Source organism: Cyprinodon variegatus, unplaced genomic scaffold, assembly GCF_000732505.1.
Source record: "Cyprinodon variegatus isolate N-32 unplaced genomic scaffold, C_variegatus-1.0 Scaffold513, whole genome shotgun sequence".
Lineage (NCBI taxonomy): Eukaryota > Metazoa > Chordata > Actinopteri > Cyprinodontiformes > Cyprinodontidae > Cyprinodon > Cyprinodon variegatus.
Window position 1 is genome coordinate 599,470 of NW_015150966.1, and position 24,402 is coordinate 623,871.

At 37.6% G+C, this 24,402-nt stretch overlaps 1 protein-coding gene across 1 annotated transcript; it reads right to left on the reverse strand.

Annotated features, from left to right (window-relative positions):
* Positions 1 to 4,341: 4,341 nt before the first annotated feature.
* LOC107094905 (FERM and PDZ domain-containing protein 4-like) lies at positions 4,342 to 24,148 on the reverse strand. Its single transcript, XM_015390796.1, has 15 exons — positions 23,991 to 24,148; positions 23,619 to 23,721; positions 21,544 to 21,589; positions 20,665 to 20,769; positions 17,265 to 17,372; positions 16,757 to 16,888; positions 15,170 to 15,289; positions 14,807 to 14,943; positions 14,435 to 14,561; positions 13,290 to 13,379; positions 13,015 to 13,197; positions 12,793 to 12,916; positions 11,725 to 12,696; positions 8,644 to 9,807; positions 4,342 to 6,032 (listed from the first exon to the last, which is right to left on the reverse strand). The coding sequence occupies exons 1-15, from the start codon at positions 24,067 to 24,069 to the stop codon at positions 4,807 to 4,809; spliced, it is 4,716 nt and encodes a 1,571-aa protein (XP_015246282.1). The 5' UTR covers positions 24,070 to 24,148; the 3' UTR covers positions 4,342 to 4,806.
* Positions 24,149 to 24,402: the final 254 nt, after the last annotated feature.

Here is a 24,402-nt window from a genome sequence, read left to right on the forward strand (position 1 = left end):
TTTATTTACTGAGAGGTTCATTAAGCTAAGGTTGAGTTAAAATTAATCTTAAATGAATATTTCACTCTTTTGTCCTCCTCATAGAAAAACTAGATCTAGCTGCAGTCTATACTGTAATTGTCAATAAACTTTGGGCTTATATTGACAATCTTTCTAAAGGTTGTTTTTATCGTTTTTTATTAAGACATTTTTTTTCCCTTTCACTCACCACTCTGTCAATATGTTTGTATCCAGAGTCTTTTGAAAAGACTGCTTTAAAAAAAAAAAAAAATTAATACAAAATTTTCCAGCAGTCATCTGCCAGATAAAAGTTTGGCCAGATGTCTCCACTATAATTGCAAAATATAACAATTTATCAGCTGTCAGCCAACATGATAAGTGTTAACAGAAATAAATGCTTGAAATATACTCTGTCTAATGTCTCCATGTTACAAAATGTGTTGCACTCCAGAATCATATGATTGAAACATTTATTTTTAATTCATACTTTATTAATGTATTGAGTCATATCTTTGCAAAACTACATTCCTAATCTAATCAAAAAGAGTTCAGCTCTATATAGAATATATCTGATTATTCAAGAATTGTTGTTTACTCACCAGGTGGAGGGACATTATTTTTGTCAGAATATGTGACAAAGTCCTTCTGCTTTGGTTAATGCAAGAATAATACTGAAAGAGCTGCTCTGCTGTCAGCTCAAGAAAACACATGAAACTAGCAGGTGGCTGTGTAAACCAATTATGTGTATAATTGACCAGCATCACTTCCCTATTGTTCTAGTGGTGGGTAGAGAACCCAAAAATCATACACAAGTAAAAGCAACACTATTTCATTTTTTTTTTACTTAAATAAGAGTAAAAAGTAGCCATCCAATAATTATTGATGTAGTAAAAAATTATTTTATAAAGAGTCTACTCGGGTACTGAATAACTCATCATTAGATCTTATATTTAAAACTACATAATAAAGACGTGCCAATATGTAAAATGAAGTACAAATTTTGGTGTTTAAAGTAGTTTTATAAAATAAATAAAAGAAAACAAATTATGCAATTGGAAACTAACAATTTCAGGCAAAAATACATTTTTCCCAACCCATAAACATTTCAGTATAAAACCTATGAAACCAGAACCTTAAGTAACAATATTTACTTCTTTCTGTATATTAGCTTGAGCTTTAAATCTCTTGCTAGGTTCAACCAAGCATTTGTTTCAAAAACACACTCTGAAGAACCTTTTTTAAATTAAATTAATGTTATTTAGTGAAGTTACTTTGGATTTGTGGAGTAGTCAAACAATTTACTTAAGTAAGAGTTGCAATATTTTATTCAGATCTTAGTCAAGATAAGGTATAAAGTAGAGGGCAATAAGAATACATCTAATAGTATATTTTGTTCAAAAGTTACTAAAGTACAGTAAATGTAAGTAGGTACTACCCACCTGCACCTCACACATCAAAATTATTCATCTTCTACCATAGTGGATTTGTTTCTCTTTTTTTTTGTAAAGATCTATGGAGACCATAAAGCATATATTCTAATTATAATATGGGGTTAAAGAATTTGAGAATCTTTCTCAAGCTATACAATATAATGGCACAGTCGAATGCCTCCAAAAGATTGGTTTCATTTCTCTGAAAGTTACAAGGGAAAGTGAAATCTAGGGTTAAGCTTTGGGTATAAAATTTACATTTCAAAGCTGCAACATCTTTTTTTTGTCATCTGTGGCTCCTTTGTGGCTTCAAGGCTGAGCGACCTACATGCTCACCTGTTCACATAGTGTGCATGACAGATCCTCAGCCAAATGCAGAAAGCCACAGAAAACTGTTTCTTATTAGACTCTTTGCTCAATATTAGACAGAACAAATATATTAAAGAGAGAAAGTCAATTCAAGTTCTTTTACTATAGAAGACATAGTGAGCCAAATCTAAGCTGGACTTTTTTGTGCACCTAACTGTCTTTTCTGCATATAATAACTTGGTAAACCCATTGCTAGATACTTAGAGAGTTGTTTAATTATTTTGGTTAAAAAAAAACAAAAAAGCAACAAAAAGAGAACAAAACAAATATTAAAAAAATAAAAACAATTGAATACTTGTGTTTCTTGGTATTTAGTTTTATCTTTTAATTTGAGTACTACAAAATGCCCTACATAAGTCACATAGATAAAAATAACATTGTTCTGATTTTTATGCAATTATAAACTTTAATAACTTTGTAACAAACTCATAAAAGTACTAAATGAAACGAATCTATGTTAAACTTTCCACTTTGAGCCAAAAACCTTTTAACGTTTTAGAGAATAATGTTGTATACATTGTTCTCTGCATAACTGCTCTATATATCTCTTGGCTTATATAAATCTATAGTGGCTGGAGCCAGTCTTAACCTAATGGGATCAATATGTTGTTTTTGTTGTTGCTGTTTTTTGTTTTCTCCATTCATATGAAATAATTTCTTTGGAATTTTTTATGTCATTCGTTGTATTAGACACATGCACATACAGATATATATTAAGTTTATAACATTTAACATTATGAGGGGAATATCTCTATCAGCACACTTGAATCACCAGAATAGGTCGACAGCAGAACTCTGGAACTTAAAATCATGAGATGTCTTGGACTTGAAACCATCAGCGTCGGCAGACCCTTTTCACAGGGGCAAGTGCCCTATTGTGGATCTGCGATGCCTGGATATGCCTGGGGCACTGATTTTTTAATTAATTAATTTTCCGCTTTCACAGCTCCACTCACACAGCGGAGTTGAGAGAGGCGAACTCTCCAAAATAAGCCAGTCACAATTGAAGGACAGCTTTGCAAAAATGAAGCCAGCCCTGGATGCTACCATTTACTGTTAAAAAAATGAACATCAAGCTGTCCCATATTTCTGGCCCTGATATACACACCTCATAGGATCATCCCCATCACGCCATAATAGGATGGGCCCAAATAGAAATGATAAATGCAGACATGTATGTATGTAGAGGTGTTTTTTGTTTTTCCTTTTACAGTTGCACATTTTAAGTTTTCAGTTTTCAAGTTCATGTTTGCTGACAGTTATTTAATGATGATAAATTGTGCCTTCATCAGTAGTAGATTAGAGATATACAATTAAGTTCGCAAGTGGGCAATTTCAATTGATTTTGGCTCAGGTAGATATTTAATGATGCAGAAAATAACAGTCTGATTGTACAATTTATTTATGACGCTTTATAATAATAAATAAGTGCTATAAAATATTTGCTTGTGTGCTTGCATTAATTTTCTGTGCCCCCAAAAAATTTTTTGCTCGCAGGCCTTGCTCACACTCATTTTTTTTGGTGCCCTATTGTGCCCCTGTATAGTATTGAGTCAGCTCACCCCCCTGCTTGAAACACATGAAAAAAGTTGTAGGACATGGGCCATGGTAGGATGGAGTTTTAAACCCCTGAAAATTTTGAGTAATTTCCTGAAAAACAAGGACAGCAATGCAAAAAAGTGCTATAGGTGAAAAAAAAAGCTGCATTATCTTAAATTGTTACATTTTAGTTTTAATTTTAAATCTGACCTCTGCACAGATCAAAGCTGCTTTACTTGTTCCTTTCTCATTGTGCTTTTCATGTTAACCCCTATTTACCTTGTAAATAATAAATTGTGTGTCTGTAACCACCCAATGCAAACCTGACAAATGTTTCTATTGACTGCTAATGACTTACCATTTAACCACTGATGATGGTTGACATGGCTGCGGTATTAGTCTTTTTCAGACTAGCCATTCATTTAAAACTTCAACAACAATAATATGGTTTAATGTTACATGAAGATAAAAAAAAAAAATATTTACTACAGGTTTTCCATGTACCCTCATTTGATACCCTGAGCCACTGCTCATGGGTCATGATTGGCATATTATTATATTAGTTAGTTTGTGACTTACAGCTATATTTCTGCAGCCTGACACACTCTGACTGGGTGTTGCCTTATTTATCTCTTGATTTTGCTTTCTCAAATGTTTCTCTTTGCAACAGACTCATGCAAATTGAAACAGACCATCATCATTATTAATGCAAATGCATTACCACCACTCAGACTTGAGCGATTTCTAAAATCTTGAATTATTAAACCTAGTTGCTAAACTTGGGTGTTTAAAAAAAAAGGAAAACTCACTCACAGAGAATGCAGTTTTTCAAACAGCCTATATAACAACAAAACTTCAAAAATGTGTAATTTGTGTGCATCAGTTTAAAACTGCAACAAGAAAATATGAAACCAGACAAAAAAAAAAGTAAAACACAAATTGACAACAATAAATGAGAGAATACTTTTAAAAGTTTTAACTTCTTTAATGATGTTGACAAAAATACAGGAACATATTCATGTGTAAAATATTAATTAAATCAAGTGACTCAACAAATAAATATGTATGCAGGTCTGTAATTTTATAACATCTTGTCCTGTGCAATGAATTGTCTAAAACTTGATATACAGTAGTTTATTTCTCCAACACAATTTACTGTATATTTTTTTACAGTTTATAAAGAAGGTGCTTTTCAGGTTGAAATAATTTACATCTTGATCTTCTAAAGAAATAAATATATCAATAAAATAATCCTTGCTATGTATTATCTGAGAATATATTTTAGGGGAAAGTCATATTATACTCCTTAGTAGAGGGCTAGATATAATCTCTTTAAAACTTATGTTGCTATAATTAATTTTCCTCTGTAGATAACAAAACATTGTATACACAAGGCAAGATTTCATTCACAGCAGTTCACATTGGTTGGTAAACCCATGTCTCTTATGTATGGCTTAAAACTCAACAATCATAACACAGTAACAGTTTTTTTGTTGAGCAGTGATTTCAGTGAGATAGTTAGTGTGTTTATAACAAAAGACATGGTGGCCGAGTAATGTATTAATGCATTCACATTTTGGTCACCAGGAGACCCTCCCGCAGCTGTCTCAGCAGCTTTTAGCAAATATATGTAGTTAATGATGACCTCGTCCACCTTTGCCACCACTTCCTTGCGTATATTTTCAGTGCTTAGGCCCTCCACCAGTGACATGCAGGCTTGTGCTAAGCAGCACAGTGTGTGGAAGCTGTGGGTCAGAGTGAGGAGCAGCTCCTCAGGGCTGCTGTACTCTGTGGCCATCTGACTGCAGGCACCATTTAGTACTCTGGCCTGCGCAAGCAGCACCTGGGACAGTGTCTCCGTGTTGGTCTCACCAACCTCCGACATGTCGAAAGACTTGTTTCTGACACTGCAGTGCAACACATTAATCATTTCTAAGGCATCCTTCCGTGCAAGTGCAAACCCTGTATGAAAGCTGTAAGTTTTTCCCTTCATGGATTGTATATAAGCAAGCCTGTCTTTGAAACTCATTTCATTTAAGCATGTGGGTATGTTGGTTTGATCAGTGTTAAGTCCTGCTTTCTCGACTGGTTTTTCCTGGTCACTGAAGGAAGTCCCGCTACTAGGGAGCATGATTTCTGAATACATCTCCTTATCTTTATAATTACTTTGAAGAGTGGGCTTTCTCCTAAGGAAGCAGTGACTAAATGACCCATGGCACCTCGCTGTTCCACCTGGTATTGGAGCCAATGATTCTGACTGCAACAGTGAGGCTCCGGTTAACAGTCCTCTTCCAGTTGAATCAAAGCTGACTGAAGCCTGGGACAAGCTTTTAGGTAAGGTTTTGGCAGAAAATGCCCTTTTCACTTTTGGGGACTCTGGAAACTGCACATTCTGACCAACAGTCTTTCCAGTAAGTGTGGCTTTGGTCATTTCCTTTAGTGTTTCGAAGCTCCTGGAACCCGGCATTAACGTGCTCCAGCTCCTCCTGAGCATCCGAACCTTGTGCAGCTTCCTGAGGCTGCTTGATGTTGGGCTGCTTGGAGATGGTTCAGGCTCAAGGCTGGCCAGTGTTACCTCAACAGGCTCCGTGCTACTTCGTAATGATGACGGTGACATGATTGTGGAGGTGGTACTGGTCTTATCACAGAGAAAGAAAGATGAGTCTTTCCCAGCCTTCTTCAGCTGTGTGCAAGCTACACTAGGGGTATTAGAAAAAAAGAGAATTGTTAAATATCTCCCTGCAGCAGTCAAACATTCCTTTTTCTGCATATGATAAGATTATCATAAACAAAAGAGATAATAGACTATATAATAATTGTTTTATAATAGCCACCAAGGACATCACCTTGCTTATCAGGACAATACACAAACACCAATAATTTTTATTAAGTATACCTGTTCAGTTGCAGACTAACAAAAGCAGCAAATTAGACAATCGTATGCCGACCAGTGGCAGGCCTTGATTGATTAATGTTTCTTGCAAAGCCCTCTTAAAAATTTAAAGCAGAACTGACAGAAAATGTATATTTTTTTCTGTCAATACAGAAGATTTATGTGACTTATGATTTCTGTTTAACTTGACAAATAAACCACAAGTGATGATAACTCACATAGCAGTACACAAAAATTCACATACAGCTAACATACTCTATGAAGTTGCTCTTCCACTATTTGGACAGATTAAACAAAGATACTATGTAAATGTTTTAAACAACTATTAGATTTTTAATGCAGAACAACATGAACCACAGGAAATCTGTTTGTACCTCAGCATCTCATTTAGTCAGAACCTCAACAATATCTTAAAACACAATAGATTTAATTATTAACTGATTAAGATTGCAAGCTAATGCCATGACTTTAGCTCACAGTAATTTTTTTTCTTCCAACTATGTTAATGTTGCTCAGTTTACATTTTTGGCCGATATTTGACAAAAAAATGGCAGCAAATTTCTGTCCCAAAACTTTTTTCTTAGTTGCTTGAAGTAAGTTTGAGAAGAATTGGATTTTCTTTCTCCCTTTTTACTGAAAAAAAAAAAAAAAATGGCAATGAAACCATATTTATAATTCTACATTTAGCTTTTGGTACTGTTGCATTGTACTGCTATTTTAATTAGTTTGGTGTTCTAAAAACATAGAAGTGTAACAGATATGAAAAAAATAAAAGAATCAGGGAGGGGCAAACATTTTTAAGCTATATTTTACCTCTTGGCTACTTTCTAATTGTTACACTCCTAAATTAAAGCTTGGTTTAAAAATGTGGTACGGGGCACCTTGATGAAATGTTTCATATTTCATATTCAAGTTACATTATATTACAAAACTCTCTGTGTCACAAATGACTGTGCTGTAAAATCCTTTAGACTTTGCCCCCTGAGAGGAGCAGGCCTTGGCACAGAGTGACACTAAAGGCTACTTAATACAAATTTGTAAAGTTTTTGTTTTGATTTTTAATAGCTGCACCATTTATTTTTAACCAGAAATCAAATAATAATTGAACTTTATTGATCTCACATTGGAGAAATTGACCTCTGCATTTATCTCATCCCCTTGGGGAGCAGTGGGCTGCCATCGTGGGGCGCTCCGGGAGTAATAAGCGGTTAAGGGTCTTGCTCAGAGAACCACAATGGCAGTCTATGGGAGTGGGTTTCGAACTCACAACTAGTGTTGCACCGATACCAGTATCGGGCAGGGCCCTGATACTGCACTAAAATGGTGGTATCGGTATCGGAGAGTACCAGCAAAAAGTTCACTGATACCATTTTGAGAGCCAAAAGTTAATTCAACTATTGTCACTCATTCCAGGCAGGCAATAAAAAGTTCTACTGGATTCACTTTGTATTAGTCTTTTTCCTGCTTCACAGAGGTAGGCAGCAGCTTGACAAAGCCATGATGGCAATTATTTTACATCCACTCAGTAGGGTGCAGTTCTTGATATATATACACACACGGTATGGTATAAATAACGACCAATACTAGACAGTCAGGTATCAGGTATCGGTATCGGGGCCAAAAAATGGCATCGGCGCAACACTACTCGCAACCTCAGTTTTCCATGCCCAATGCCCTAACCACTAGGCCGCCACTCCCCTCAATGTACCAAGGTCATTAAACCTTCATCAATATAGTCTGTATCTGCATAGTGTCATGTGAGAATAAGTAATGTATGCACTGTATACTGAGTATACTGTAAATATGACACTACTAAGTTGTTGCGCTTATATTATGAATATATGTTTTTTTTTACTTTTAAAAAAAGCCTATGACAGTCTGGCTCAGATGGATATGATGTTGCTTGCAGCAGTTGTATATGTGCAGAGAAGGAAAGCTTCAATAATATCAATATTAGTTCCTCATAGCTGTGTGTTTACACTAGGACATTAATGTAAACAATGACATTATTTAATAGCTTCTGATTAGTGCAGGGAATAATGAAATGTCCTGCTTAATGACTTGAGTAAATATTAACAATTTTAAAGCATAAAATTTAATATGGCTAGAATCCATGGTTTCTTTTCTCACTTGGTAAGCAAAAGGTTGTAGCTTCTCTGACAACCATCAACCAACCAACCAATCAACAACAGATTTTAAAATAGTTTGCAACAGTTTCTGTATCTTTTTATTATGCAAAAACATTTTTTGAATCCAAACACCAAGATCAATGTCTGATATAAAATATCTCAGCATCTAGAATGGAATGGTTGGTAAATTCGATTGCTTACTGAATTCCTTTGTTATCTGTTTAATGATACTTCTACAGTTAAACCAAGTACTGTATAATTCTCTCTTGTTTTTTTGTCTTACCTGTAGTTTCCTTTATCTTGGGGATTTTGTGACTTGTTCCAAACCCTGGTTCAGCACTGGTAGCTGCATGGATTTTCCTTATCAGGGTGGGGTCCATTGGATGCCCTGCTTTTCCCTGAACAGTGGGCCCATAGGCCTTCTCCTCAGCTCCGGCTGCATAACTAATCCCCTTTAGTGAAGACTCTGATAGCACATGCATACTGTCGGTTGCACAAAGGGGAGAATCCATTGGAGTGACACAACTGCTACTGCCAGTACTACAACCAGCATCTATGGAGGAGCACTGTGAGCTCTGCAGAGAATGGACCTCTTCACTTTGTATCGATGACATGCGCTTGTTAACGTGGTATTCATACATCCGTGTGACATCCTGTTCTGACTGTGAAAGCTTGATCTGCTTCTGCTTATTGTCCTGTGAAGTAGCATCACTCTCAGCAGGGAAGGGCCCCTTGGATGGGGAGAGAAGATGGGCATTTAACTGTTGGTTTCTTTCATCTGAATCCTGGTTCTCTCCCTTTGCTGTCAGCCTGTCTGCGTGGGATGTCTGTGAGTCATTCGCACATTCTGGTGCAAGATTCTCTGCCATTTTGCTTCCCGGTGCTCTCTGCTGCCATTTTTGATGCCTGTCTTTGCAGTGAGTTCTCCCTAGATCAAGTTGATTCATGTAATAGGAATCTCTCACAGTGAAAGCATTGTACTTCCCTACAAGATGAGGGAGTTCTTCTTTTGCAGAATCTTGAGAAGTCGAATTAGATTTTTCCAAGGGGCTGCATGTATCTCCTTGGATACTCCTCTCCGCCTCTCTCTGCTTTCCTCTTTGCCTGCTCATTAAGGAGCCCATGTGCATCTTAGTGAAGAATTCACTCACTGATTTGATTTCCATAGTATCTGGTTCCATCTCACCACCATCTGAGTGGAAAATCTGAGAAGATGCTACTGCAGAGGATTTTGCTTCCTCTGGATTCTCATCACCAGTTGGGCAAACCTCAGCCTTTTCTTCATTCATGACACGATAGCCTTCTGTCATGGCTACATGCATCCTCAAGTGGTTTTCTGAATGTCTCTGAGCAGCAGCCAGCTCTGAGCTCTCAGTCATCTCAGAGGAGTTTGTCTCATTGCCAGAATCTGAAGACTCTGGGCTAAATGCTCTTGATATTTGCACACCTGTGTACAAAAAAAAAGAGAGAAATACCTTATTAAAGATCTATTTTTAAACACATGGGAAATATCAAAGGATAATTCCACCAGAATTCATAGAAACGTTACTGTTAATCAACATAAAAAGAGGGCCTAATGAGAAGATTAATGGATATGAATCAGTATAAAAATAGAACTTGCTACCTTATGTTTTACAAAACAACAATTCATTTAAGAAGCTCTAAATATGGTTCTGTATTCTGGCATATTGGAATACACTGTCTCATGAGTTGAGATGTTTGGAAGCAAATGGGATTATTGAAACATCAAGTCCTGCCAAGTCTTTAAAGAAAACTTTTGCGTCACTTTCAATCTGGTCATTTCATGTATTTTTTCACCCTTATAGACAGAATGAAAAATTGTTTTAATGCTTGATGCATGTCTTTAAGCATTGGAATAAGTCAAAATAAGTAGACAGTTGCTTAAGAAGTGAGTTGTATCAAACTGGTGATACAATTATATGCCCTGCCGTGTCAAATGCACAGTCAGGCAATACCTTAGCATCATTTTCTATGACATCATGCATTTCCAGGCCACTAGAACTAAAAGCATATACATAAAGGGGCTATAGGTGATGTTATTATTTTGTTAGAACTGCATGTGCCATTTATCCGACTTGGGATCTCTTTCCCTGCCACAGTTGGATCCAGTCCCACAAAACACGATGAAGTGGTTACAAACAATGGATGGATGGATGAATGGATGGGAAAAAAATAATAATCGTGTAGAACACATATGCCTTACTCAAAAAAACAAAAAAAAAAGGTTAAAAACAAAGGATGTAACTAAGTTTTAATTCATGGCTAAGCTAATTAATTTAGTGACCTTGTTTGACTTTTAAATTAAGTATATAGTTGTCAAAGGATCAAGAATATGTAAAAAGTTTGACTAGGTAAACCTATTTTAAAGTAACTACCTATTCTAGATATTATTATTCTAGATATTATTATCATATTTTTGTTGATATTCTATTAGTCTATCTTTCTACCAAAAAAGTTGATTCTGTTCTTTTCCATTCTAATCTATCTTTATCTAATCTTTTCTATCCTATTCTATATCTGTGTCCACGCCTTTTAAAATCCCAAGATATAGTACATAATGTGTTTTCAAGCCCACAGAGTTACTTTTCTTAGAGCTATGTTCTGGGGAAATAGTCCACATGGGACCTAATTTCCAATAACAAATCTAAAAAATGTGTGACTACTGTATGGTGAAAAACACTGATTGAAATAAATCAAAATGAAACTGAGTATTTGCATATTCCACATGAAAGGGGCTTAGTTTTCACGTTAAGTTGTTGCTTCTAGGATAAATTAGGATTCAAATCAGTATCATGCAAGGAGTGAAATAAAAAAAATAATGAAAGCATTCTGATGCAATAAGACTCTTATGTCTTACTTTAATATAACTCTGCCTCAGTCACACTCATTGCTTAATATGCCAAAACATACAAAGAATAAGTAGAGAAAAAATGTCCTTAATGAGAGTCCGAAGGTTTAACAGTCTATCTAATAGTAACAGCTACAAAAATGATTAGCACAGCACAGCCCTTTTAATGAAAATAAAAGGGAAGTCAGACGTTTGGGCCCATTTACTTAAAGCAGTTTCAGTTAATTTATTTTGCAATTTTCCTTAACATGTTAAAAACCTATCCCATTGCATTTTGTGTAAAAACAATCCAGAAAACCACATGAATGACACAATGTTAAGTACAAATGTTCCAAATGAATGAAAAATAAATCATAACTTGAAACATTAAACAGAATGGAGTTTATTAAAAAAAAATGAATGAACAAAAAGAAAAACAATAAGAGAAAATCAAAAATGAATGGACCAAGTGGGCATAATGTTAGTGGATGAATGTTACGATAGTGAAAGGAGAACCTGTGCTGCTCTCTGACTGTGCCGGACTCTGTTCTTCAGAAACAGCCAGGGCCTCGAGTGCCTGCAAGGTGGAAACAACCGCATCATCTAGAGGCTGCCCAGGGCCCTCTGCTGGGTGAGTGGGCACCGAGTCTATTAGAGATATTGGGATATCATTGCCAGCCTTCTGGGTCTGAGTCCCAGCCCCATGCTGTTCATCTTCATCAGAGCTGTCTCTAAAACCAGGGGGTGGAGCAGCAATGGCCATGTTGAGAGAGTGCAGAAGTACATCGTTGTCTTCCTCATCATTAACCTCTGGAGGCGGAGGAAGTGAGGTCAAGTCAATGATGTCATCACTAGACCCTGAGAGGGTCAGCAATGTGGGCTTATCGATTTCACTCATCACCAGGTCTTCCTCACAGCTGATGTCATCCTCATCCTCTGCATCATCCGTTGTCTCTGCATAACAGATATCATGCAACAGGGGCTCCTCAATGCACTCTGCAGGACCAAAGATTTTGGTGGAGTATGGATAACCCTCCTCTATGGCATCCATCATCTTATAATCCTCCTCAAGACGCCTGTACATAGGGCTGTAACTGTCTGCAAGCTCTGGCCCTTCGTCCATCAGTCTTTGGTATCCCAGATTTTGGGGGTTCATGTTGTCCAGTGGGGGATCCCCAAATATGAAGGACACCTTTGCATTTCTGGAGGAGTCTGGCGGTTTAGGCATTGGGAAGTTGAGATAAGTTTGTGAACAAGGAACTCTGCAGCACTCGGCTCTTTCTGCCATGCGAACTGAGTGCTGCGGTTGGTGGATCTCTGTCACATATACAGGCTGGACTTCACATCTGCTCTGGTCGAGGTATTCACATCCCTGGTCTAGGTAATCTTGACTGCACCTCTGGTTATTTCTATCCTCGCATCCTTTATGGGGTATGCTATAGGCACACTCGATTGCTTGGTAATTCTGTTTTGGTTTAGCAGCATGGCCTGGGAAAGAGGAACAGAGAGGAGTTTAAAGTATTTTTAAAAACAAAACACATTCTGATGAGTCATGACCATTACAGACCAAAACTGCTCCCTTACCCGTTTCTGTTTTTTTGGCCACGTTGAAGATGGAGCGCCGAGAGTCAACGAGTAACCTGTAGTATCCAGCAGTCAAACAGGCCAGATTCATTGCATCAATAGGTTCCATTAACAGAGTGATTGGCTTTGAGAGAAGAAAACAATCCAATCAGGCATTCCAATCAAACATAACCAGGAGGAGGGCTTTTACAAACTGACTTCAGAAATAAAATTTTTATTTACCTTCACATCCAGAACATGCAGTTCCACTCTAACCCTTTTCTCATCTTCAGAATACATCTCAATGCGGTTGACATGACTGAAGTCAGCCAGAAGCGCCACCAGATTTGTTTTTGTGTTTATCACATGACTGATGCCATATTTGGGCCCCACCAGCAGAGTCACCTCTGTGTGTTTCTCTCCTTGCTGTAAAACGGAAAGAGACAACATAGAAATAGAACCCTAATAGCATGTGATACTTAAATGCACGCACGAAACAACAAGATGGTTTCACTCACCACCAGTGTGGATTTGAACACACGCCCTCCATAAAGTCTCAAGTCGCTGAGATACTTCAGATAATGCACCTTTGCTTGCAATGCAGTCAGCTACAGAGAGGACAGAAACAGGGAGACAAAATTTCAGAATTAAACTCAAGTAAGTACTTTAAAGTTTTTAATGCAAGATATAAAGAAATACCATCTTGTATAAACACAAGCAAACAGCTTCCTTTCATAGTCCCTTGCTGAAGCTCTCATACCTGTTGTACTTTTACATATTTCGCCACATTACAATCACAAACAGCCTCTTTCCAAAGCCCCTTTTTTAGCTGTACCTTGAAGTATAATTCACCTAAAAAAAAGCCACAAAATTTGTAAACAGTGTCCACCTGGGTGTAATTAACATTCGTATAAATGCAGCTCCCCTGTGGTTTGTTGTGGAACATTAGTTAAAAAACATCATTAAAAAAGACCAAGGAACATAGTGGAGCTTATGAAAAAAATAAACAGCAATTTTTTTTTTGTTTTCTGTCATGCAAAATGCTATCCATAACAGAAAGTCTATACTGCATCATCCTGAACACACTGTAAAACATGGTGGTGGCAGCGTCACACTGTGGGGATGCTTGGATGGAAAAGCTTCTTAGAGCTGATGGGACAATGGATGGGGAAAATAAAAAAACAGTCCTGGAAAGAAATCTTTCAAAAACTGCAAAAGACTTTAGAATGGAGCAGCTGTTCAGCAGAGCCTGACAACACAGCCTAACCTACAACAGGGAACATGACATGTTTTGGTCTCTATAAATGTATAATTAATCATTAATCATTTAATATCCTTGCAGTTCACTCTAAGTAAAAGGTGGTTAAAAAAACACATAAAAAAGCAGTTACTCGTAAATGAAATAGCATGAAAACATTTTGTTATTACAATTAACTTCAAAATTATGAATAACTTCAGGTGTTTATCACCAAAAGCATCAATAAAATATACCTTTTTTTTTGTTTGTCCTATGACAAAACATGAGAAATGTAAGTGGATATATCTATGTGAAGCTCATGACTCACTGTATATCTTAATCCTCCACTAGGTGGTGTCATCGAGTCAGATGTGTAAAATAGAAAAACAACCCCACATAAATAAATATAAATAAGTAGCTTTTTACCTTTTTACCAGGTGGTACCAAATTTTGGTTGGTTTTCAGAATATGAGTGAGGGCCTTCTTGATATTCTTCTCTTTCATACTGGATAACACTGCTGGTGGCAGGAATAACGCCAAGCCCCACTCCTTCCTGTCGACACACAGTTAATACAGATAAGCCTTTAATAAAAGTAGCTCTCATCACTCAAAGTGGGGGCTTTGATCAGGGATAAAATAATCTCAAAACCAACTATTGAAGCAGAGGCATAGCTGTAAGGTTATTATCTGCTCAACTGCACCAAGTAGTGGTATCTTCTGGAGCAAGTTATTAAATACAAAAAAGAAAAAAAAACTCATGTCAGTCAAACAGTGCATTTTGAATATTGATATACTTACTGAATATACTTCAGGGAAACTTTCTGAGACTGTTTAGTATTAATGGTCAGAATGTACATTTGCAAGGCAGCCAGACGAAGAGCTGTGTCATATTTCAGTTCTGACCCAAATCTCTCCAGTACCACATCATTACAGCTCTATAAGGAGGGAAAGAGGAGTGCAATGAGGAACAATTAGTTTAATATACTTTTGAAATCTAAAAGAACAGGTCACATAGAATGAGTGTTTAAAAATAAAACTAAATAATGAAAAGAATTTCAAATACAGATATTCAGATTCATGGGTATTTTCACACTGCAATTATAAAATAAACATTGAGTAGTCTTAAAAACAATAAGTATAAATGCATCCTTGCATTTATACCTGAACATAGAGGTACTCAAAGGCTACTGCATCTCTCCTTAGCAGGTCCACGGGATCCTTTGGGACAAAAGTGATCCTAAAGAAGCACTTCATCTTGTGTGAGCCCGGCCTCTGTGTCACCTAAAGCATGATCCCAGAAAGAAGGTTAGGTTAGTCAGAATATTCTCTTGCAAAATTTTACATGGTTTAATAGCTGCAAATATTTTTAGTACCTACTTTATACCGATACGGGTCAGTTTTAAAGAAGAGAGAGTTGAGCACAAAATGGCAGTGCTCTCGATTTAGCGAGCAGTCTGTGTTCCTACTACTACTCACACCTATAGTCATGAAATCTGGAACAGCTGTTACTGTAGCTGCATAAAGACACCTGTCCATACAATCAGTAAGAATCCAACTATGGTCAGGCCACAGAGGTGTCCAAAGACACTAGAAAAAAATGTTTACAGCTCCAAGAGACTGGAAAGGGCTACAGGGAGATTGCCAAGCAGCTTGGTAAAAAAAAAAGCCAACTGTTGGAGCAATCATTATAAATTGGAGGAAACTAAACATGACTGTCAATCTCCCTCTGACTGGGGCTCCATGCAAGATCTCACCTTGTGGGGTCTCAGTGATCCTAAGAGAGGTGAGAAATTAGCCAAGAACTACACGGGAGGAGCTGGTTAACAACCTTAAAGGGCTGGGACCCCTGTTTCCAAGGTTACTGTTGGTAATACACTAACACCTACAGTAATGATTTGAAATCATGCATGATACGGAAGGTTCCCCTGCTTAAACCAGCACATGTCAAGGCCTGCCTTACGTTTACTAATTACCATTTCGATGATCCAGAGGAGCCATGGGAGAAAGTCATGTGGTCAGATGAGACCAAAATAGAACTTTTTTGTCATAATTCCACTAATGGTGTTTGGAGGAAGAGGAATGATGAGTACCATCATAAGAAAACCAACCATACTGTGAAGTATGGGGGTGGTAGCATCATGCTTTGGGGGTGTTTTTTTGCACATAGGACAGGGCGACTGCACTGTATTAAGGAGAGGATGACCGGGGCCATGTATTGCGAGATTTTGGGGAACAACCTCCTTCCCTCACTTAGAAAATTGAAGATGGGTCTTCCATCATGACAATGACCCAAAGCACACAGCCAAGATAGCCAAGGAATGGCTCTGGAAGAAGCATATCAAGGTTATGGTGTGGACTAGCCAGTCTCCAGACCTAATCTTTGGAGGGAGCTCAAACTCCCTGAAACGTGAGTGATCTAGAGAAGATCTGTGTGGAGGAGTGGGCCACAATCCCTCCTGCAGTGTGTGCAAACCTGGTGAAAAACTACAGGAAACGTTTGACCTCTGTAATTGAAATACCAAATATTAACAAATAGCAATACTTTTTTTTTAGCTGTATGATTCAATTTTTTTTAAATTATGTCTCACAATGGACATGCACATACAATGACAAGACTAAATTTCCTTTAATATTGTTTGAAGAGGAAAAATACATGAAATTTATATATACCATATTTAAGAGATACATTCATGAAAAAAGATGTTTGAACTGAAGGACAGCTTAATCATGATGGCGCTCTTACTGTACCTGAGTTAGCATCTCCTGCTCGTGCAGGAGCATGAGTTTGCTGGCAGATCCCTCTGCTCGCTGCTCCAACATTAAAGAGAAGTGCTCGATGCACTTAATAGATAGCTTTTCTTGCAGGGTCGAAATGACGTCCTTCAATGTAGACAATGTCACAGTTAATACAACACAAAGGGGTAAAGATGCAGCATTATGCATGAGCTCAGTTCCCAGTCATGCTTGAAAATCCTTTTCATTCTGTAAATGTTTAGAAGCCTCCCAATTTTTAATATACATTTAAAATTCAAACTGCTAAAAAATCAGGAGGCAAATGTGAAACGCTAAATTCACCTCTCCTTCACAATAAAATCTACTCCCACTTCTCTTTGATTGCATTGTAATTTCAGCTGAGATATGGCTGTTAATGCCCCAGTGAATAGAAAAGGTTGCACTTCATAATGTAAAACCTGAGCATTCTTTTAGACTGCATAATAGCGTTTCTGTGTGAAAGGACACCCTTACTGGCACCTACCTTAATGGATGTGTTGCTGTCAAATCTAAAGGATTTAGTCTGGCCATTTTCCAGGTACACCTTCAAAACATTTGGCATAAAAAGAAGAGAGTTGTCCTTCACTGTTTCCTGAAAAAGGAAGAGAAAATGTACGATCAACAAATGTATCTTTATAAAGAGGGGTATTCATAATTTAAAGTTGTCAAAAAAAACTATTGAAGCTTCCTCAGGTAACACATACTATGGCTTGCAAAACTTTTAACGTTCCTTAAACATTTTTACATCCTGGCATTTTGCAACCACAAAAAAACAATGTAGTTTATTTGTATTTTATAGGGTTTAACACTAAAGAGCCCTTAGATGCCTTGCCTGTTGTTAGGGTCAGATGGCCTGGTGCCGCTGTAATGGATGGCAGCGCCACTTCATAAATGTGTGTGTAAATTACTAAATAACTGATCCTAATTTAAGGTAAGGTCATTTCAATTACTGTAAAAATGAATGAATAAAAATCTGAAAAGTGTAGTTAAAGGTACAGTGGAGGATGTTATTTTTCCGTGTGGATCACCAAAATAAGTGGTCCTCCTAATAGTCAATCATTCTGGTGATATGTTTACGTAAGGCCGTCCTACATGCTCACGGTGGTGAGACTGACATAGTGCAAAAATTACAAAGCTTCTTCTGTAAAGTAAGCTTGTATGAGTGATGCAAACAGTAACTTGTAAATGTGCAAGACGATCACACTCGTGCATGCTCTTGCACGCATTTAACTCTCGTGAGTGGGTACAGGGTTGTGCATATGCCTTTTTTTTATAGTGGAGAGGGCGGGTCTTTTCAAAAATGCGCAAAAATCCTCCACTATGCCTTTAATATCTATACAGCATTCTTTATTCTTTTTTTATTTAATGAGTATAAATTTAGCTGTTCTGTGAAAGCCTCTATGGTTTGTTAGAGAACAGATGCAACATGCAGACCAAGGAACATACCAGGAATGTCATATATATAGATGTGGAGAAATTAAAAGCAGGGTCAGAGTAAGAACAAAAGATCTTCTGAGCTTTAAACACAATTGATCCATAAACTGAAAATAGAAAACCCTGTTACCCTGACAACAGTACACCTAAACTAGCAAGAAGACAAGAAGGATGTTTACCAGAGATCAGTCAAAAAGATAAAAAGATGTAACATCTACATGATCCTCACACTTTAGTCAGGACTCTGTTGATTGGACAGAAAGTAGCTAGGCCCTGTAACAATATGCCCTGGAATATGTTTTTTTTCTAGAGTACTGCATGCCCTGTAGGCAAGATAGCAACATGTTGAAGAAGAACCTGTTAGCAAAAGTGGATGAACACACTAAAAGCAATATGTTCAAATATGTCAAACTGAACATCCCATCTCCAACAGGAAAGCATAGTGGTGGCAGTACAATTCCATGGTGATTTGTTTTTTAAAAACAGAAAAGAAAAAAATAGTAAGAGCTGATAGATGTTGAAGCTAAATGCAGTGAAGTCCTGGAATATAACATATTAGTTCCTGCAGAACTTGAGAGCCTGGGACAGAGAATCACATGGGCTCTGAGCATTGCCCTGATGCTTCAATTAATGATTGCCTTTCATTGAGTCTGTCTGTTTTTGCATGTAAATATAAGTTAAAAAAGTGGCACCTAGTCCCTGATCCTAATACAGGGTAGCCCTGAAACAGAGCCTAACATGAATGGCAGGGTATGAAGCTCTCGTGCACCTTTTTCTGTATTTTACAGTGGGTTTTTAATGTTTTTGGCAGAATCCTAGTTAATCTTTTAAATGCTTGTCTTTACCATAACTATGTAACAACACATTAGAAAGCAGCTGTAGATTTAAAAAGGGAATGATGCAGATGGTGAGGGGGTTCTTCCATGAGAAAGTAGGAGGACTTCAAGTCGAAGACAAGCTGAAGCCCAGCACTAATAGTAGTAGCATCAGGCCAAGCACCAGATAAGAGCATGGAAGAAGCAGCACAGAAGGATAACAGGATGAGCTCTAGAGGTCCTTCAAGGAAAAGCAGGGGGGGATTCTGAGAGAGAGGTGTTCTGAGAGAGACCTAAGTCTAAGACAGTATGATTATTCCACAGCTTGTGTCTCTCTTCAACTTATTTCTTTAGAATAACTGGGACATTTTCCCCTCTCTCTTGGAGCAAGAAGAGGTGGACAACCAATTCAGTGATTTTATAATCAGGCTTTAGTCACTTCATATTTTCCAACTGAGTTCAAGTTTTATTTTTTGTTGTAAATTTTGATTGATTTTCTTAATGTTCTAAGTTAAAACTTATTAACTTCATGGGAGAAGAAGGGGAGATGGCGGAGAAGTATAGAAATAGAGCAATCTGTACATCTTAAGGAAGCTTAGGTCCTTCAGTGTTCTGAAGATGCTGCTTATCTTTTGTGTCTGTTGTGGAGAGTTTGATGTATTTTGCCATAATCTGGTGGGGTAACTGCATCAGAGCAAACAACTTAGAGAAGCTCAACATGAAGGCCATTTCTGTTCTCCTCTAAAACCTCTGGAGATGATTTTACAAAGCAGAAGTCTTCATAGATAAAGAAAATTATAGATAACTGAGCAACAGCAAAAAAGTTTCTAAGATCAGGTGCAACAGAGAAAATCACTATTAAAAAAAAGTCACAAAAACAGAATAAAATAGAATTGCTGCAGTAAACAGTACACTGACATGAAAAGCTGGCAGTGGCAGACCATAAAAGGCTTTCTAAAACACATTGATAAGGGAGGGCTCATTTTCAGAATTTTATTTTGAAAAAAGTCCTCTTTACAGAAAAGCAATGATAGCCATTTGTGGTAAACAACTGGCAAATGGTGACAACATACAAACAAAACCAAAAAAACCCAAAACAATTGGTATTAACACCTTTGTATGTCAATGTATTTAAAAGCGGGTTGTATTAACACTATCACTCCTTATGAGACTATCCTCACATCTGTGGCCCCCACCCTCTCCCTTTTCTTAATGTATGTTAGGCCAATAGTAACTGCTCTCTCACATCATGCTGTTGTGTGTGTGCTTTCATACAGCAAGATAGCATTACAGAAGATTACAGTGCATTTGAAGTCCCTCTAAGGCACAGGTGTCAAACTGTTTGCAGAAAGGGCCTATTGGCTGCAAGTTTTCTTTCCAACCAAAAGATAGCACACCAGACTCCATTCATATCAACAAGTCATCATGTACAGATTAGACTCCCTTCATAAGATGACTGGAGTCTGGTGTGCTATTGCTTGGTTGGAAAGAAAACCTGAAGCTACACGGCCCTTTCTGGAACCAGTTTGACACCCCTGCTAAGGGATAACATATCAAATACATATAGAATCAAATTCTGTCTATTTCATCTCTGGTTCTAAATCTAGACGAGATAAGTTGTTGGGTGTGACTTACTGGGACCTGTCCATTGACGATGACCTCCTCAGCAAAGCGGACTTTAACAGGATTCGTCTTTAACTTGGCCTTTTTGGCTGCACTGATGAATGCAGATTTGGGTGACTTTGAGAAAGGAAGAAGAAAGGCAGAAAAATTAAGGATTTCAAGGAAAATCTGCTCTAACTTTGAGATGAATCATGAGTGTGATTTAAGGGAATAAAAAATGTTAGCTCTTCTTTAAATTTCTGCAAGTAGCATAACAGCAATCCAAAGCATAGTAATGAGAAAAACTCTGTTGCTGTCAGATTACCAAATGTTTGAAGATTTAACAATTACTAAGTAGCTTTTATTAAGTAATTAGCACAACTGACACAATTATATCCTATTGATAAGGACTGAAAGATTGTGGTTTGGTACCACAATTTTAAACTTTTACAGTGAGCTACGAGTTTAAGTTCCTGCAATGTAAAGAACCTCAAACAAAATGTCTTACTGTATTCGATCATGCCCTGATGTTTTTGTATGTTATTGGAAGAAAACCTTGCATAACACCATTTCCAGTGACTTATTATGTGAACTGCAAACAAAGCCCGCAAAGAGGGTATGCTCCTGGCACTGTGTGCTCACCACCATCTGGTGCTTTCTAGGAAATGTTGTTGTGGCAAATTAACAAGAGGTCCTGTGTGGTTCTAAGTCTTAGATGTGGCAGCTCTCAAAAAAGGATAGACTTTCTTTGAGTTGCTCAATTTCTTACTTAATATGAAAGGCATGACTGATATAGTTTTAGGACCTACAGTATGTATGACATGATTAAGGACTTGCTTGCATAGTTTCAACAAAACAATGCTGAAATGTTTATTGGGGTAATTGAATTTATCTCAAAGAGGAGAAACTTACTGGGTATGGCTGAACAACACTCAGCACAATAGACTCCTTGCAGCTTCTGTGATACAAAAAAGAGAAAAACAGGTAAATTGTAATTTCACCACTTTATCTTTGCCTGATATATTTCAAGAGGGATAATACATGTTTGAAAAGCTAGATTGTGAGAAAGAGCAACATCACACCCAGGGTCCCACACTCACCCATGTCTGAGATACCTTGACTTCTCTCTCCTCAGGTTGTAGACATATGGATTTGGTCTACTGTTACCTGTTTTAGTCTGACAATCTAAACCCAAGGGGCAATGGCCAGGCCACCAGCCAAGCCCCACAACCGAGGCCTTAATCCAGGAGGATGCTAGGGTCTTCTAAGCCAGTTGTTCCAATATTTTCTTTGTTAATCAAGGTGTTTGAAATGTTTCCTAGTCTAGTCTAAACTATTTTATGAAGCCACTTTTTCCTTGTTTATAACCCAAACCCTTTACATAATAACCCCCAAGCCAATGGGGTTCTCAAACCAGCAACTTTCATAGGGTGATAATTTGGAAGAAGACCAGGGCACCTGTACATGGTAAGAGAATTGTCTAGTTCTGGAACCGGCATCTTTGCTATTTAGGATGATTTACTTATGTTGGTGCTTTAAGACCAAAGCCTACTGCTTACAATCGGATGGTTCAAAAGAGAGTTTAGGGTTGCCGTGATGAGAGTCAGCTCTTGTACTGCAAGTCTGAGGTAGAGATGTACCCTTCCAATACCTGGATCGGATATTGGCTCCGATGTTGACTAATTAGCTTGATCAATATAGGTTGCGTGATGCCTGTAACACATTCTCACACAGACTTTTGGTTAAATACTTCATCCTGTCATTCAACAGTAGTATCAAATCATCAGATCAGTATTAGGTATCAGGTGAAATGCTCAGCCTGGATATTAGTATTGGATAGCTGGAACTGAAATCTCTATTGCAATATAAATTGTAGTTGAGAATAAAGTTGATTGATTGATTTATTGGTTAATTGATTGTTTGGATAGGAAAACTGCAGTACATCGGTGCATGTCTAGTCTGAGGCAATGACTCTCAACAAAGAAAAAAAAATTGTGACTGCAAAAACTAGTTTGCATGTCATGCCTCTTGAAGTGATTACAAATATCAGAGTCTTGATCTCGTGAAACAATAGGAAAGCTTTGGGAGAAATTGAAAGGTAATGTAGGTTTCGGTCCAGTTTGTCATCAAGAAAGAATTATGCAAAAGAGTGAAGCTCTCTCTTTCCCTGTCTGCCAACATTCCAACTCAAACTAAGATCCTAATGAAATAGTAAATTATTGAAAAAATATGATCCCAAAGCCAGGTGGCAATATAAGCTTCCTGTATATGGTGCCTGCGCTCAGCCTTAGAAATAGAGTGAGGAACTAGCTCCTCCAGAGGAAGAAAAGAACACAGCCACTCCGTCTCTGAATGAAAAAGGGTCAGATGATGTGGTCTGATCATAATGCCACCTGGAGGCTTGATGTTTGAGTTTCACAGGGAAAATAGGCCAGTAAGTGTCACTGGGGAGAGAGATGTCTGGAGTTTCCTCCTGGTGCTTAAACTCACAGGACCTGATTTCAATAATAAGCAGAAAGCAATGAATAAATAAATGATTAAAGAAAATAAAAAGTGTGATTAAAGGAATCATGTTGAGAATGGCAGAAAAGTCCGTCTGAAGACTGGGATACTCTTTTCGATTGTTGCCCCTGACAATTATGTCCTGCCAAGGAAGCACAGGATGACAAGTAGACAGCTTTACTGAGAAAATCCATTCAAATCCATCAGATCTATGAAGTCCGGCCAATAAACACCTTTTCCTTTACTGCCACTTACAGAGCAGTTGCTCAGTTAGTAACTAAGAGCTTTTACTAATTTATCTATCAATTAAGTTGAGAAAAAATCTATTAAATAGTACACTTCAATTTCATTAAGCATCCATACAAGGCTAGATGCTCTGTAAATAATACAATATATTTGTGAGAATCATCATTAAAAAGAGTATTTTTGGTTTTTGTTGTTATTTAATTATCTGTGACAGGTTTGACACAAGCCAAATATCTTACCTGACAAGGTCGATAACCCTCTCCCTGGGAGCTGAGCTGACTGGTTCATCATTAATCATGATGATCTCGTCCCCAGGGACCAGTTTGCCTTCTGATGGACCCCCTGCCAAAACATACCAAACATCGCTTCAGGTACACACAAAAAGCATGCTGTACAGTGCATTCTCAATTCTCTTTGTCCTGTCTTGTGGCCAAGGCTCTAATGAACGTTTACTCATTGAGGGCTTTTAAAATCACTGAATCATCAGCATAAGTGGGTTTACCTCCAGGCTACTACATTTTAGGTGGATTTCATCTCATGATCTGGCTGTGGACTGAATGAGTCAGTGTTGTTTTAGGAGGGTTAGTGTGAAGGGGGGTCTTTCTCATTACCTGGAGTGACTGACCGGACCACAACAGGTTTCTCACTTCCTGCCACAAATCCAAAGCCAAGCACTGGATCCCGCCTCATCTCAACCTTCCGGGGCGTGGGGGGCACAAACTTGTCTCCATCCAGACGAACTTCCTCCAGGGAGCTGCTATGGGAGATCTGACTGAGGGAAAAATGTAAGAAATAATTCTACTTAGTAATAATTATTGCAATAACTTACTATAAGGCTTTTTACAACATGGTATTCAGAGGTATTATGGTCTATTGGCATTGTAAACAAAACCTTTGTCTCAAACGGTACGGACAAATGTTATGCAAGTATCAATCATGGCCAATAATGTCACTTTTAGTGATATTTACTGCTCAGTATTACTGTATATCGTGGTAATTACATTTTGTTGTTAATCAGACATG

Coding starts and splice junctions, on each gene's coding strand:
- LOC107094905 (XM_015390796.1), bottom strand. CDS start 24,069: ATGAGGCGGGATCCAGTGCTTGGCTTTGGATTTGTGGCAGGAAGTGAG. Junction 15,290..16,756: donor AGCAGGAGATGCTAACTCAG/GTACAGTAAGAG, acceptor ATCATGCTTTAG/GTGACACAGAGGCCGGGCTC. Junction 12,697..12,792: donor GGCCAAAAAAACAGAAACGG/GTAAGGGAGCAG, acceptor CCTCTTTCCCAG/GCCATGCTGCTAAACCAAAA.